At 43.2% G+C, this 15881-nt stretch overlaps 1 protein-coding gene across 2 annotated transcripts in view; it reads left to right on the forward strand.

Moving 5' to 3' along the window:
* The window catches only part of zfpm1 (zinc finger protein, FOG family member 1), a 104510-nt gene that overhangs the window by 74932 nt on the left and 13697 nt on the right, over positions 1–15881 (forward strand). For both annotated transcript variants that reach the window (XM_083973738.1, XM_083973739.1), the window contains exon 4: positions 3996–4129. In XM_083973738.1, coding sequence (XP_083829864.1) covers positions 3996–4129 — 134 coding nt within the window. The remainder of the gene's footprint in view (positions 1–3995; positions 4130–15881) is intronic.

Genomic DNA, 15881 nt, shown 5'->3' on the forward strand with positions numbered 1-15881 from the left:
CCTTTCTGTTTTTTTGCCCCCCCCCCCCTCCCTCATGTCTATTATTAACTATTTATCTATTTTTTCCCTTTTACCTAATTGAAGTATTACTATTATTATTATCATTACTGTTATCAGCCTGCATAGATATCACATGTGCGCACACACACGCACTCACACACACTCTCACACATACACACACATAATAACACAAATATTGTTGTTTGTTTCACAATTTGTTCTTGTTATCTGTGTCAAATTTTGTTTTTGTCCACTGTACTGTCCAACTTCACAATTAAAAAAAAAAAAAAAAAAAGATCACCAATAATAATAATGTTAGCGTATCTAAGATTGATCATGTTAATCTGTAGGCTTCTCTCAGATTAAGACTATTAGTCATTCTACCAGCTCTGTGAAGCTGTCGGACAAAGCAGTACTAAGATGTTCTGCAGGTTTGTTAATGTTTACCGTATTCACTATCTTGGTTTAGCATGTCATCATGCTAACATGCCTTAATTAGCATTGAATGAAAAACCAAGCTGAAGTTGTGACTCTCCATCCAGTAGCTGTAGAGACACAAAATGAACAGACATACTGTACATACATAAACCTAATCCTGAACTATGAGTCAGTGGTTGACAGGCTCACAGGTGATTTCAGATTTGTCGTCGTGGTAACGTCACAGTTGGCAGACAGGTGTTTTTTTTTCTTTTACAAAGGTAGGAGACAGATTTACCTTTTATCTTTGATTTTTCTGTTGCTGGCGTTGAATGCTGCCACACATTGCTGCTCAGCTGCTTTTGTGTCACGATGATCTGAGTGACATTTTACAAATGTCCCCACCGGAGGACAAACACACTACACACACGACTGCTGTTGTAGGCTGCACCGAATTTAGACTGTGGCCACTTTGTTGGAATATTTAACCTTCCCTCTCACAGCTGCACAAATTATCAACAGCAACTGACAGGATATTGGCACACAACTAAGTCTGACCAAAACAGTATCATCTGTGGATATATATATATATACATCAAACAGCTTCTGCTAATCAAAGTTAAAAAAAAATATTTTTTAAACTTTGGACTTGCATTGATCTGGACAGTACCGGCACTGTTCATATCATTATCTACTCCGTGCACTCGTTTATGTTTGTCTCAGAGGAAAAAACAAAAAAATAAATCAAAAGTTTTGCGGAAAACTAGAGAAAGAAAAAAATGTTTTGAGGCATCTGAAATCAGCCCCAACTGTAAGCACTTTTAAATCCAGGTTAAAAACATTTATCTTTTCACGTGCTTATAGCTGAGAACTTAAAACTTTATCTATTTTCTTTTATTTTACTTTTATTTGCTCTTGCTTTTAACTCTGTTTTCAGTGTTTTGTTTGTTTTTATTCTGTCTTATGCTTCTTCTTTTTTTTATGTTTTGTCTTTATGTAAAGCACATTGAGTTGCCTTGGTATGAAATGCGCTATATAAATAAAGATGCCTTGCCTTGCCTTGCCTTACCCAAAAGGAGAGAAACATGCTTGTTGTCCACTTCTCTGTTGTGATGGTTGATACAAAGATCACAACTGGATCAGAAGGGACAGAACGTTTTTTTTTTTAGAAATGTACCAAAAAGCTGGCTCATCAGCTACAATGACAGGGTCAGTTGTTAATGAATAAACTGCATCTTGAGAAGACTCTATGGAAACATTTGGATACTGAGTTTTGACCACGCCACAACAACAAATGACCCGTTTGATTCATCTGAAGGTGAGAGTCTGATGCAACAAGTCATTAAGGATCTCTGAGGTTTGAGGGTTCAAATCCTCACAGTGTTTCACAATGAGGGTCAATGGTGCTGGTCAGGCTGATAAGGGTCCCATGTGGTTGAGGCTTGGCCAATGGGACGGAGGCAGACTGGACATTGATGGAGTGCAGAGATAAGGAGGGTCAGAGTGGCCAAACTGAGGCCCCATAGGACGATAGGAGACTGGGTCGGGGTTGGACAGACACTGGACTTCAGCCTCTGCAGGCAGCAGGTCGGACCGTCTGAGGCAGCATGTTTGGGTTAGTGCTTGACCTCGGACTGTAATCTGACACCAACACAGTCTGACAGTGATCATGTGTCAGGAGGCCGAACCCCAGCAACCCAAATATAGCATGACCTTTTTTAAGTTTATTTTTTTATTTTTTTATTTTTTTTATCAGGGGTGTATTCTGACAAAGAAGTGCAACAAAGTTTATTTGTGAAATCAAGCATTCAAATTAAAAATTCAGCCCAACCTGATACAACAATAGGTCAGCTCAGCTCATATTGCATCTGGCACCAGGGAACAGGCTGTCATGTGCACCGGGGCAAGAGAATGAAAAAGTAGGGCTGGTTACAGCCGGCACCTGCTCCCGCTCTCACTGCACTTATTTCAGAGTTGATCCTAATTAAACAGAAACTGAGGTAAACTTGTTCTGCCTTCCCAAAAAAAAAACACTTTACTTGCCACATTTTTAGTTCACACATGTATTTTTTAAATGACTAAACCTTCTTAAAATAAGATGATTGACTAATTACTTGGCCAGATGAGTTTGACACATGACATGACCACAGAGTGAGTCTGTCTGTCTGTCTGTCTGCGGTGTGTGTCTCAACAGCGTACTATATGTCTGAAAGACATTATGGCACCAAAATAATATAGTTGCTGCTCACTCACTTGTGTTCAGAGAGGATATCCACGTGCTGCTGACACACATGTGTTCAACATGTTCTAATGTTTTAATTCACCTGGTGGATAATATCAGGCTGTGTTTTATGACTTTCTTAACATTTTATAGTTCATTTTAATAATAGAAGAGCATGATGATAGTGATTAACTGATCATTTTGGTGGGTACAATCATGATACCACATTTCATGTCTGACTTTCCTCCCTCAAACCAAGCTCCTTCCTGCTCCCTCCATAACCCAACCCCCCCCCCCCCCCGCGCTGCCGCCCCCTCCCTCCCTCATCCCCCTCCCCATCGGCTGTGGGAAAGCCATTTTATCAGCGTCTGTCCGTTGTTCTCTGGTGGGGATAGATACAGAGAAGATAGATGAGTGTTTTGACATGGAGAGTGTTAGACAAACACTCTTATCAGGCCCGCCACTTTAGACCGACCCCCCGAAACAGTCGCCTGAACCGTGGACCAGATGAGGAGGGCTGGTGTGTGTGTGTGTATGTGTGTGTGTGTGTGTGTGTGTGTGTGGGAGGTGAGATTTTTGTATGTTTTGATCAGAGTGGGGTAGATGGTCATAACACCAAAGCTTCTCCAGAGGCAGACCCCGAGGCCGCTCACGCATCGACTTTAATCCCGTCAGTCAGTCAGTCAGTCAGTCAGTCAGTCAGTCAGAGGAGTTCCCACTGCAACACTCATTAGCGCTGCTGCTCCCCACATTTTGAGAAACTTCAGTAAAGTGCAGACCGCTGCTCCTCCTGCACTCCCAGCTGTCTTAAGTTTAGAAATAAATGGATCAGTCCTCTGTGGCTGGCGGCTATCTGGCTCTATCTGGGCTGCAGCAGGCTCAGACCACAGCCGTCACTGCCATCCTTATGCAGTTATCACTTTGAGGAAGTACACAAGAAGTTTCCCTGTTTGAACCAGTCAGTGCTCGGCTTGTATCAAACTCCCCCTGCTGTTGGCCTTCTGATAGCTTTGGCTTCCACGGCCTGAGCTGTTGTGAGGGTTCAGGTCAAGTTCAAGCCACATGATGCTGCTGCCGATTGTTTTTGAAATGTTTTTTAGCTTAGTCACATGGTCTCTGCTGAATGCTCTGGGCCAGTGTAGGGCTTCTTGATAGCTGGAACTGATATTTTTTTCTACCAATACTGTCTTTTAGATTTTTAAATCTAAATCTTAACTCCCCACTGAAGCTTTTCAAGCTGAATCTGATCTTTCATAGAGATTTCAGACTCCAGGTCATTATCACTGCACTACATTAACAATACCCTCATGATAACCCCTCCTCTCCTCTCCTCCTCTTCCTCCTCCTCCTCCATCAGATGAGCTGGAGTTAAGTGAAGAGGGCAGCAGCAGCAGGGTGGTAGCCAGGAGGGACCTCCTCCCAGACACAACGTGGGGACCTTACCCGGGAATCCTCCAATCAGAGGGCAGCATGGACGATCAGGAGATGGAGGTAAGAGCTCTGACGTGATCACTGTCTAAAGATTTTTTTGAACAGTTGAACATTTTGTTTTGTTTTTCTGATAGAGGAGTTCTGAAAAGATGTACTGTCATATTAGTAAATTATAAACATAATAAAATACCCATTGTTAAAGGAAAAATAGAGAGGTTGACTTTTAATCTTAAATTCAAAATATTTTTTGATGTTACCCTAACATCTCATTAGCAGTTGTTGAACTTAGTCCAGTCCAAAAGTTTCAGACTCACACTATTAATGTTTAGTCTGCACATGATCAGTGATATCTGAACTCAATATTAAACAGGTCTGTGTCATATCTGGTATTTTAGACGGTGCAAGTCACTGTTTTATTCAAACTTGTTTGTATCATAGTAGCATAGATATTAGATTTTGGCGATTAGTTTGCGAGGAGACTATATTTTACATGTTTAATCACTGAATCAACAGAGAGAAGATTCTGGATAAAGTAAATATAATAATGGCATACAGCAATTAAGTGGAACAAACTAATTAATGTGTGTGAGAGCGAAAGAATGAAACCTTATAATGAGGAGCCAGGAGAAGTGCACGTCAATGAAACGCTGAGATGAGTCGTTCATGTTGTTTAATTGAGGGGTTTTCATTCGTTAAGGTCAAAGGTCAAAAGGTCGGCTGGTCAGTTAACAGGGACACACAATGAATAAACATCTTATCACGGATGAGTGTTGGACAGTGGTTGGGAATGAAAACAGCTGTGTGTGTGTCTTTATGTGTGTGTGTGTGTTCCTTGGGAACAGTGTGTGGGACCGGATGAAGTCCTATCAGAGGCTGGGTTCGTGCATCATGTGCAAGTCCATCTAATCATATGATACTGATGCTGGGAGAGGCTTCCTGGCACGCAACACACACACACACACACACACACACACACACACACACACACACAGACATTCCTGTTTCATTTTTGTAACTGACCGCCTCACTTTACCTGGCCTGCTCATCTTATCTTAGGTTATTTATAGGCTATAGGCTTCTCTTTTTTAACTCTGGGTGCTAAAATTGAGCTTAATGAATTTTAGTGCTGCACAGTCAAGTTTAACTGGGTCCAAACCAGTTCTTATCCGGTTAATGAAAATTCCACCCAGTTCAAATAAAGCCAGATGGAGTTTATACAACACCACCAGGCATCACTCTCCTCCCTCCCCACCCCTCCCCTCCCCTCCCCTCCTCTCCTCTCCTCTCCTCTCCTCTCCTCTCCTCTCCTCTCCTCTCCTCTCCTGTTCCATACTCTCCCCTCTTCTCCTCCTCTCCTCCCAGCCCTCCCCAGACGTCCGCCTGCCTTTTATCTCCACATGGCGCCATCCTCCTGGACAACAAACCCCAGTGATTGATTCCTGCTTGATAGGCTCTCATTTCTAAGATTTCGTTTATTATCAGTGAGGTTCTGAGTGTACAGATAGATGTCTGTGTGTGTGTGTGTGTGTGCGTGTGTGCGTGTGTGCGTGTGTGTGTGTGTGCGTGTGTGCGTGTGTGCGTGTGTGCGTGTGCGTGCGTGCGTGCGTGCGTGCGTGCGTGCGTGCGTGCGTGCGTGCGTGCGTGCGCGTGCCCAAGCTCTCAATCACACACAAACTCACTCACCAATCACCTTTTGTTCTTCCCCTCCCTTCCGCAGCCCATACCGTCCTCTTCCTCCTCTAAACTGCAAAGTCCATTTTTGTTCTTTTGAGGGCTTTGCATTCATATGGAAAGCATCTCGTTCTGACTCTTAATACCCATTTTCTCTCTTCTTCCTCATTTTCTGCTCAACCCCCCCTTCCCCCCCTCCTATCTGAAGGACTAAGGAGACGGACCTTCAGTATCTACTGCAGATAGTGGCTGTAATCTCACATTCCTCCTGTGTTTCTCCCCCTGTCACTCCACATCCTCCCCCTCCTCTATCCATCCCTCCATCCCTCCATGCCTCCCTCCCTTGCGGGTCAGCAGGGGTCAGGGCTATCCTCCTGCTGGAGAGGAGAAATCTGCTCATCTCCCGCTGCTCCGCTAAAGCTTGAGCCATCACACTGCATTCCTACAGTGGATTACAGTGGATGTGAAGTGTAAACTCACATCACATCCTTTTCATTTGACTACAAGAATAGTATTTCATGTTGAAGAGCACTGTTTGTAGTTAGAAAAGATAACTACTATCGTTTAAATCCAAAAAGAGGTAAAGGGGAAAAGGGTAGTAAAACATTTAGCTGCACAGTTTCACACCTGGAGACCGTCGTCCTTTACAACCACACTCTGACCTTTTCTTTATACTTAACAGTTAAACCTGCAACATTTATGAATTTAGTGTTTATATTATAATGCACACACAGATAGATATCCTCAAAGTCATTAAAGAAAATCCCAAGGAGCAACAAACATTTTCAGGCATCAAATATCGCGTGGGTACACTCTCATCTGACATGTAGGGTCATATCGGATAGATTGGTTTACACTTTCACCATACTATCTACTATCAAATAAAGGCAAAAAAACGCCAAAAAAATATACTTAAAAAAAAAAAGAGTCATTGTTCATAATCAAATCCTTTGTGAAATTGATTGGAGGTGGTATCCCATCATATCCAGGCCTCCTTACAGAGATGGCTGGAGCAGGTCAAAGGGTGAAAGATTTGCTTATTTCTCTCCAGTTGTTTTCGGACTCGCTGTGGTGCAGACACAGCACAGTTAGATACCGTATGTAAAGTATGTCGAGGTTACAGTTTGATATACAGATGGCTTGTTTGAGCTTCTCCTGCTACTGTTGGACTTGGAAACATACTGTAAACCTGCCACTTCTCCTTTGTGGCCAAACTCTGCCAGTGTTTAAGAAAACTATGGGCAATGAAAGATTTATTAGTTTAAAAAAAAGAAGTATTTTTGAACACTGGAAGTTGAAGCGTGCCTGAAAACTTTTGCCATCACATCACATTTACTTCCTGACGAGCATTAACTGCACAGGTCAGCCTATCAATCTATCAGGCGGTTTCGGAACCTGCCTGCACCCTGAAGCCGTTATCATCACTGGAGCTGGAGATAAAGCTGTTTTCTCTGGAAACAAACTATGGCCTCAAATATTATCTTGAAGTTGAATGAACACTTGTTTGATGCTACTTGACAAACATCAGATGTAACATTTGCATGTACTGTATTACCGATCTACAGGCCTGCGGTAAATGTTCATATCCACCACTTCCACAGAATAACAACACAAAACAGAGGTTAAACATACAGTGAAATGTAATATAGCAATGTAGATGGAAATACAACATTAAACAACTGAGAGGAAATGAATGCTGTTCCACCATCGGCCTCCAGAACAGCATCACTCTTCATCTCCTCATTTGTTGCTTTGGTGATGATGGTGGGAGAACTGTCACTCTGGTGTCAGGCTGAATTAAGATGTAGTGACATCAGACCATTCAGGCTCATCGACCTGCCTGTTCTATCGGTGCACGGTAATACAGGCTTTTCTTTTTTACTTTCTCACTCATCTGTATCTTATTTTGGAAATCTCACACTTCATATTTCCAGAAGGCAGAGAGAGGATATTAACTCCCATTACCCACAATCCTTCCATTTCATATTGATCTGGATGTACTGGATATGAAAGTATATGAAATATTGTTTAACATAAACACAGCTAAATCATCAGAGTCCACATAAAAGTGGACAAAACAAACACGAGTTTATAGCTTCATTGTCGGGTTTGTATGTTATCTACACAGAGTCATTTTCTTTTGTCTGGACACTGTACATCCTTTCCTCCACTGGACATGCTGTCCCCATCAGCAGCGTTGTCCTCTTTCTCTCAACTTCTCTCTCTCTGTATTTGTCCCGTACAGATAAGGTATCAGTTTTAGGCCGACCCAAACCAGACTGCGGACAGTCTGGATGTGCATTCACCCTCGGGTCACACATGTACATGCAGACTGGGACTTTTTATTATTTGATATGAAACAATGTAACATTCAATGTCCTTGATGTTGTCTCAGACTGTGTTTCACCATGAGGTCAGTGGTGAGTTTGTCGGTTGCGAGGAATCGGGGTGGGGCGGAGAGAGAATGAGAGAGAGAGAGAGGGAGGCAGATGAGATCCAGACCTTGCTCTCCCTCCAACAGATCTCCTTCATTAGATTAGCAGCGTGTTAACTGGCCTGTGTCATATGGAAATCCTGTCATTTGCATCTCTTGAGAAAGAGGCGTAAAACCATTTATCTATTTAAATATATTCTGGCTGATATGGCTGTTGGACTTTAGAACAGGGTATAATAATGTTTACTGATCAACTGATCAGCTGGCTGCTGATTCCTCACAGTTTTTGGTTGAGTGAACAACCAAGTCCTCGTCTGCAAGCCTCCCGTGGCAACCCAGGAGCGAGCACGCCACCGCTGCTATTCTGATTGGATCGTACATAACAAATCTGATATTATATCTCCTCTTCTTCTGATTGGATCCTGCTTTAATTAACTGATAGTGTGAGTGCATGTTATTGGACTGAATTTGCAGATTTGTTGTAAAAAAAAAAATTTGAGCTCACATGTTGGGATGAAGTGAGAGCGAGGGCGTGATGATGCTAAAAGTGTGAGCGGCGGACCCAGAGTTTGTTTGCATCTGTTGCATCCTCTCCAGAGGACGTGTGTCCTGAGTGAAGTCTTCCCTCTGTACCACCAGAGAAACTCCACTTCCAACATTGTTTCTATTGTTCTCCCTCTTTCAGCTGCACCCAGCAGCTCACCCCACCCCAATCCTGTCTTTCGTGGAAAGGCAGCCTGAAGGCACGATCCTAGAAGGAGCAGAGTAGGGGAGTTCAAAGCGTTATCACGCGCCAAACGTCTTTTCATCATGTTTTAGAAACAAGCGTTCGCACTAATCCCCCAATAATCTCTCCAGGAGAACTGGGGCGATAAGGCGCGCCACCCACGGCTTTTCAAACACTTTTTGGGTAGTCTCTTCTCACTCTCTATCTCTCCTCCTCTCTGCCTCCTTTACTCTCCTCTCCACTTCCTTCTTCCCTCACTCCCCTGGAAGGACGAGTGAAGGTGATCACTGTCTCCTCCGTACTCTCTTTTTCTTTTTTTTCCCTTTTCGCATCGACTCCGAGCTGGTTTGTTTACAACCGGATTTTGATCTTTAAATTTTATCTGGATACATCAACAGTGTTTCTCTGCCTCTCCGTTTCTCTCTCTTTCTCCCTCCTCCGCCCATCAAATTACAATATTAATTAAAATGGTGCTCCTACAGAAGATGACAAATTGATGATTAGAGAGAGTGTTGAGACACCTTCTGTGATGCCCCCCAGAAGAACGCCATACATGAGGAACCTTCTGGAAAAGAGGAGGAAGAACAAGAGTTTCTACCTTTAGTGAGTCCTTTCCAAAGATCTCACACTGTTACTGTTTTTGATTATTTTAAAGATCAAGTCCCTCCTCCGTCTACGTGAGGTACATAGATGTAGTCTAAAGTCATTTAGTAACTTCTCTCATCATATCAACCCACACTGGTCTTTGCTGGCTCGTGGGTTGCTGTAGCTAGCAGAGCAGTGTGTGTTTGAATGTCCTTTCACAAAAGCCTTGCACATTATATGTAAACCTCGCAGGAGAGCAGCTTCATCAATATATCTACTCTAAATACTTGGAGTATTGGAATCTTTAACAGCCCTGCTCCGCTCAACCCTGTGAGTGGCGCAGTCTGTGCATCAGTGACCACGGAAACGGTTTAATGGACTGTACTTGTAAAGTGTTTCTCTAGTCCTGTCCTCCACTTAAAGCGCTTCATAGATAAGTTTCAGACACGTTGACAGATGACAAGAGCAGATCCTTGAGTGTCATTGTCGAAATTATACTAAATTTTAATTTTTGCAAGTTCACTTCCAGGCTCCTGGTTTTGTTGACTCACTGTTGCACCGTCATGGCTCAGTGGGAAACTTGAGTAGCTGATATGGATGTCATAATAACCGGTTAAAACATGTACTGTGGAACTCAGCACTGTACTCATTAGCTCAGTAATCCTTCAGCATTTACCGTTGGCTAATTTAGCGAAGAATCCCTATAAAACTGTGTGCGGTGGTGTCCGGCTTTAAATGATAATCATTCATTAACAATAATGATGCTCTTCTGATATTTCAACAATGTCATACTGTACCTCAGTGTTGAGCACATGCATCTCGGCTTTTATCTGTGGGGATTGAATCAGTGTGCCTTATATAGGCTACCTCTGCTCTCACATGTCGTCTGAGTTGCCCACACCATGACAGTAGCTCTCTGTCTCTTAGTCTGTCTATCTGGGCCTACATGTATCACCCTGAGAGAGAGAGTGGAGGAATGATTAGAGAGAGAGAGAGAGAGAAAACAGCCAAGAAAGATAAAATACTGATAGACAGAAATGCACCCAGCCAGGCCAGGAAGGAAGAGGAATAAGAGACCTTAGAAAGACAGGAAGGGCCCACTGACTGAAACAAAATGTTGGAGACTAAAAGAAATGCAAGAGAAAAAGAGAAGTGTGAGAGAGGTGAGGTGAGCATCGAGGAGGAGGAGGACTGGAGGAGACAAAGGGAGGAGGTGTTCATCACTCAGTGGCAATGACTGGTTGGTATCTGCATCTCCCTGTCATCTGCAGCGGCTTCTGCAGGGTGGAGGAGGAAGGGAAGGGAAGAGGAGGAGGAAGTGTAAGGGAGGAGAAGAGGAGAGGGAAAACCTCTATCCTCTCTATCTCTGAGCCTCATCTCCGGCAGTTCAGGAGCCCGCTTTCCAAGAGTGCCTCATTTTCAAATCTCTTATCTCAGCCCCCGTTTTAAGTATTGCAGTTTTATATTTTTACATGTCATTTGCATGCAGCTCATCAAACCTGGCTCCCTCTATATTTTTTTTTCTTTGCGTTCTTCTTCTCGGAGGTGTGCGCCGATATGAGCGGAGTGAGCACCAAGCCACGGCTCGGTACTGTACTGTTGATATTTGTGCCCCGTGAGTGGAATATACAGTATAAAATAGTATCTGGTGTCCCTGGTGAATGTTAGAGAAATGCTTTGCTGGAGTGCAATTGAGGTGCGTGTGTGTGTGTGTGTGTGTGTGTGTGTGTGTGTGTGTGTGTGTGTGTGTGTGTGTCTTTGAGAGGCGGATGAGAGCAGGTTTCTGATTTTTATCTGCCTTCCTTTTCTTTGTATTTTTGGAGGATTCACACAGTGACCTCTTTGTTTGGGACAGTGAGTACAACCCTCCAACCCCATGGATTGGGGAAGAAACCATTTCCTGTAGCCGAGAGATAGAATGAGAGACGGAGAGAGAGAGAGAGAGAGAGAGAGAGGGGGAGAAAAGAGGGAGAGATAGGATGGAGAAGGAGGGGCAGGCAGACAGAAGGGCAGGAATGAGAGTTGGAGAGAGGAAGAGAACTGGAGATTAAGGAAGAAAGAAAGAGGTGTACAAAAGAACGGACGTGGTGCAGGGGAGAGAGAGAGAGAGAGAGTGAAAGGGGAGAAGAGAGGAAGAGGGTGAATTGGATGATTGAGTGAAAGATTTTAGGAGCAATGAGTGAACGATGGGTGAAGAGGTCAGGAGGGGAGCGGCTGGAGGAGCACACAACATTGAAGCACTTAATGCGAGAAAAACAAACTCACCTTTTTTCACTCGCTCCACATCATAAGTGCATGAGATATCACTCATTAGACATGTGTGATATATTGGACCAAGCCCTTCTGGCTGCTACTGATATACATGTATTGGCCCGGACAGTTATGGCTGAGTTCAGAAGCAGACACTTTCATTATTGATTAATCATAATATTTTATTGGATTAATAATATATTATATCTATTGTTACCCGATGAAGCATTTCATGCCACAAAATCTCTGAATATTCTGACACCACAATTTCATATTGCTGGTGAATATGTCGTTCAGGATGTTACTAGAAAAAGCAGAAGACTGGATTATGAATGTGCTTGACGTCTTTCAGCAAATTAGAATGCAATTCAACTATAACCTCCAAACTAAAGATGCTGTCGAAGCACCTCGTCCATTACAAACCAAGCCTGCCTTATCTTCAGATAGGTATTGCAAAGAAGCTGAATCTATCTGTTTCAGTACAAACTGAATGGACTGAATACTGAAATGATCAAATGCTGCAGATTCAGATTCGTAGCAGAGTTTACGTCTCCTTTGTTCAGACAGATGCTGAGACTGTAGGAGCATCAAGGGTTACAGATAACATGAATTTTAAAGAAGATGCATCTTCTATTGTTAGGATCTGTTAAAAAAAATCTAAACTTGATATAGGGAAGAAGAAAAAGTTAGAGATGTGTAGTTTTGGTTCAACTTTTTCTCTCCCAACACAAAGAGCTACTCAAACTCAGCATACAGACTAATACGAGTCTTCTGCGGAAATGAAATCTGTATACCTTCATTTGTATATTTCACTGAAATCCTTTCCATGTGCTGTAAGGCGAGTGAAAACTGAATATCATGGCGACAGTGACGATTTCTCCCACAGACAGTGAAGCATTGTTTAATGCATGTAAAGCGTGCAGCAATGTGGATTATTGACTTGCACACTTTACCAGTCTAATGACCATTAGACTTGTTCAGGCCATTACAGAGCAGTGTAAACCATATTAGAGCGCGTGAAACAGTGTACGCCATTGAGACATAGATGTGTTAGATGTACCAGTGCTGATTTGCATATACAAACACACTTATTCCCCAGTGGAGGCAGTAAAACTGTGGCCGTTGACAGCTGTACAGAGAAATCTTAATCTTCTCATCTGCAGAGGATGACGGTGGCGGGGGGGGGGGGGGGGGGGGGGGGTGATGTGTTCTCCATTTCCCCTTTTAATAGAAGTGCACGGCTATATGTATGTACCGTGTGTAAACATGAATATATATGTTTGTGTTTGAGGTCACTTCAGGGGAAAGTTCTCAGCTTCCCATTTCCTGTCCCCATCACCGCCACCATCATCATCATCATCATCATCATCAGTGCTATTTGGCTCCTTCCAGAGGGGGAGGAAGAGCTGGGGTGGGGGGTGTGGGGGGTGGGGGGGTGGGGGGAGCCATTCTGATACTGAGAGAGAGGGAATGGAGGAAGAAAATGAAGAAATGAAATCAGCCTGGCATCATTTGCATTCAAGTTTTATCGGTGTAGGGCGTTTTTGGGCCTGATAAGGAGAGAGGGCGTCGCAGGCTGAGCTGGAGGTGTGTGTGTGTGTGTGTGTGTGTGTGTGTGTGTGTGTGTGTGTGTGTGTGTGTGTGTGTGTGTGTGTGTGTGTGTGTGAGTGTGTGTGTGTGTGTGCGGGTGGGGATATGAAGGCTATGTGTTAGAGCTGTAGAGTGTGTATGAATGTAATATGTGAATCGACTTTGTTAGAAGAAGGTGGCTCTGAGTTCAGTCAGTGTGTGTTTGCACTGACACACACACACACACACACACACACGCACGTGAATGTTACAGCAGCTATAGAGAGTGAGGACAGGGCGTTGGGGGTGGAAATGGTGTGTGTGGTGGTGGTGGGGGTGGGGGTGGGGGTGTGGGAGTGGGGGGTTAATATCAGACCAAATAATTAGATTCGCTATCGTCTGAGCGGCAGCAGTGCGGGTATCAGGCAGATTAAAGCCGGGCTGGGGGCTGGTTAATATTCATGAGGGGACCAGGGTCCGGGCGAGGGGCTTAGACTGCAGCTCAAAGACTCTCCTCAGGCTGATGGGGCTTAAGGCAGTGCTCTCCACCAAGATGGAGCTCTGCCAGGGAGGCCTGACATCCCACTGATAGATGGAGGGCTGTGAGGAGAGAGGAGGAGAGAGGAGAAGGTGACGAGGTACGGCGAGGTGTGCAGGTGCAGAGACATCTTCATCTACCTGGATCTTTAGATCTTTATTTTTGATTATTTTGTTTTTATGAAATGGAAACGACCTGACAACTGAAGTCAAATGTAGCCGCATCTTCATCCTTGTCCCCATCACCGCGTGGCGCCGTGTCCTCACACTTTCACCAAGTGTTTGTCTGTTGAGGAGATCTACAGTATGTGACAGCTACACGTTTGTCATTAATACATATAAAATATACAATATATTTAAGATGAGCCACTATTATCAGATTTCCATAATAGGACAACACCAAGTCCTAAACATGTGAGGACAGAGCAACAGACTTAAGTGAACAAAAACCTCAACTCATCGCCTCCAGATGAACATAGTTGATAAAAGATTTAGCAACATTAATATTTATCATCAATAAATCACACTGAAGCTTTTTAGACAAATGAAACACAGGTTTTATGACAAGAAGCGATGATTTTGCCAAAAACTACAAATGAATGTACTCATGTCAAAAACGGCTTGGTATCGAATTAACATCATACAATAAGACTCTCAAACTTCCTGTGGTGACTGGCAGCCATTTGTGTCGATGAGATCGGCGTCAGACCAAAACACGTGAAAAGGGTTTGATAGCATCCAGCGGCCTCTCCTCTCCGTCTCCTTAACTCCGTCCACATCTCTGGCATTTGCATTCTCTACTGGCCTGGTTAATTACACACACACACACACATATGCATGCATGCATATACACACATGCATATACACACAGTGTGTGATCTGGCCCTGTGCCTTCCTTATTTTCAGTATCTCATGTGAATCTGTGTTTTCTGTGTGTGTGTGTTTGTGACAGTGAAGTGTTAAATAACACATTTCCCTTGTTGCAACTTAACATTGCAGATTATCTGTAACTGCTGTTGTTGTGTTGCAATTTAGTTCACTTAGTTAAATCCTTGACTTATGCTTTGTGCAAGTAAAAAGCAGCAGAATCTGCAGCAGCAGCAACAATTGATCAGTATCTCCTTTAAATTCAGCTGTGGTCACGTTGAGGACATGCTGACTAAGTGACTGATAGATTTCCAGGAGATTTCAGAGTTTTCACACAGCCTACATATGGTTGTGTGTATTTGCATGCTGCTGTAGCTCCTGAATCCCAAAGCATCCACAGACAGGGCCCCTAAATAAAAACATTTTCCTACAGTGTCTGATATTAAGCCTTTAAACATTAACATTTATCTTTAATAAATATGTCATTTTCAGCAGTGAAATACCAAATTAAAAAAGCATTTAGCTACATCATGTTGGAAGTCTTTCTCTGATATCAGAATGACACATTTCAAAGTAAAGGTTAAATAACTTGACTGAGATTCAGTATATCCTTTTTGTGTCTTACAGGACAGTAAAAATCTGACTTCATAAAACCATTCATAAAAACGTGTTGACTAAGCCGAGAGCAAACTCTGTCGGGGAGAAATGGACAATAATGACTTTTAAAGAGAGTGATTCATTCACAACTACGAAACAATGGCAGACGATCATACTCTTATAAGTAATTACCTATTTTAGATCTTTGAAGAACGAGCCTATGTGTGAGTGTTTTCCTTTTATTTCTTATTTTGTGTGTGTGTGTGTGTGTGTGTGTTCCACTTGCGCACTACTGAGCTTTCCCCATTGCCCTATCATGGTGAATTCCAAAGCCGTGGCCGTGATGAATTAGTCTGAAACAAATTAGCAGTACTTACAGCTCAGACGGCTCCAGCGTTGGGTTACAAATTAAAACAAAAGCAGTCGTATCTCCACATCAGCGCTAGTTCTCCATGAAATACAATACGCTCTGCCTCAATCTTCAATATACAACAGACTGAGAGGCTTCCTTCCTTCCTTCTGTTCTACCCTTCTCTCTTCTCACTGTCTTCCCAAGTCACAATGTCCATCTTCCC

This window comes from Trachurus trachurus (genome assembly GCF_905171665.1).
Source record: "Trachurus trachurus genome assembly, chromosome: 6".
NCBI classification, from domain to species: Eukaryota; Metazoa; Chordata; class Actinopteri; order Carangiformes; family Carangidae; genus Trachurus; species Trachurus trachurus.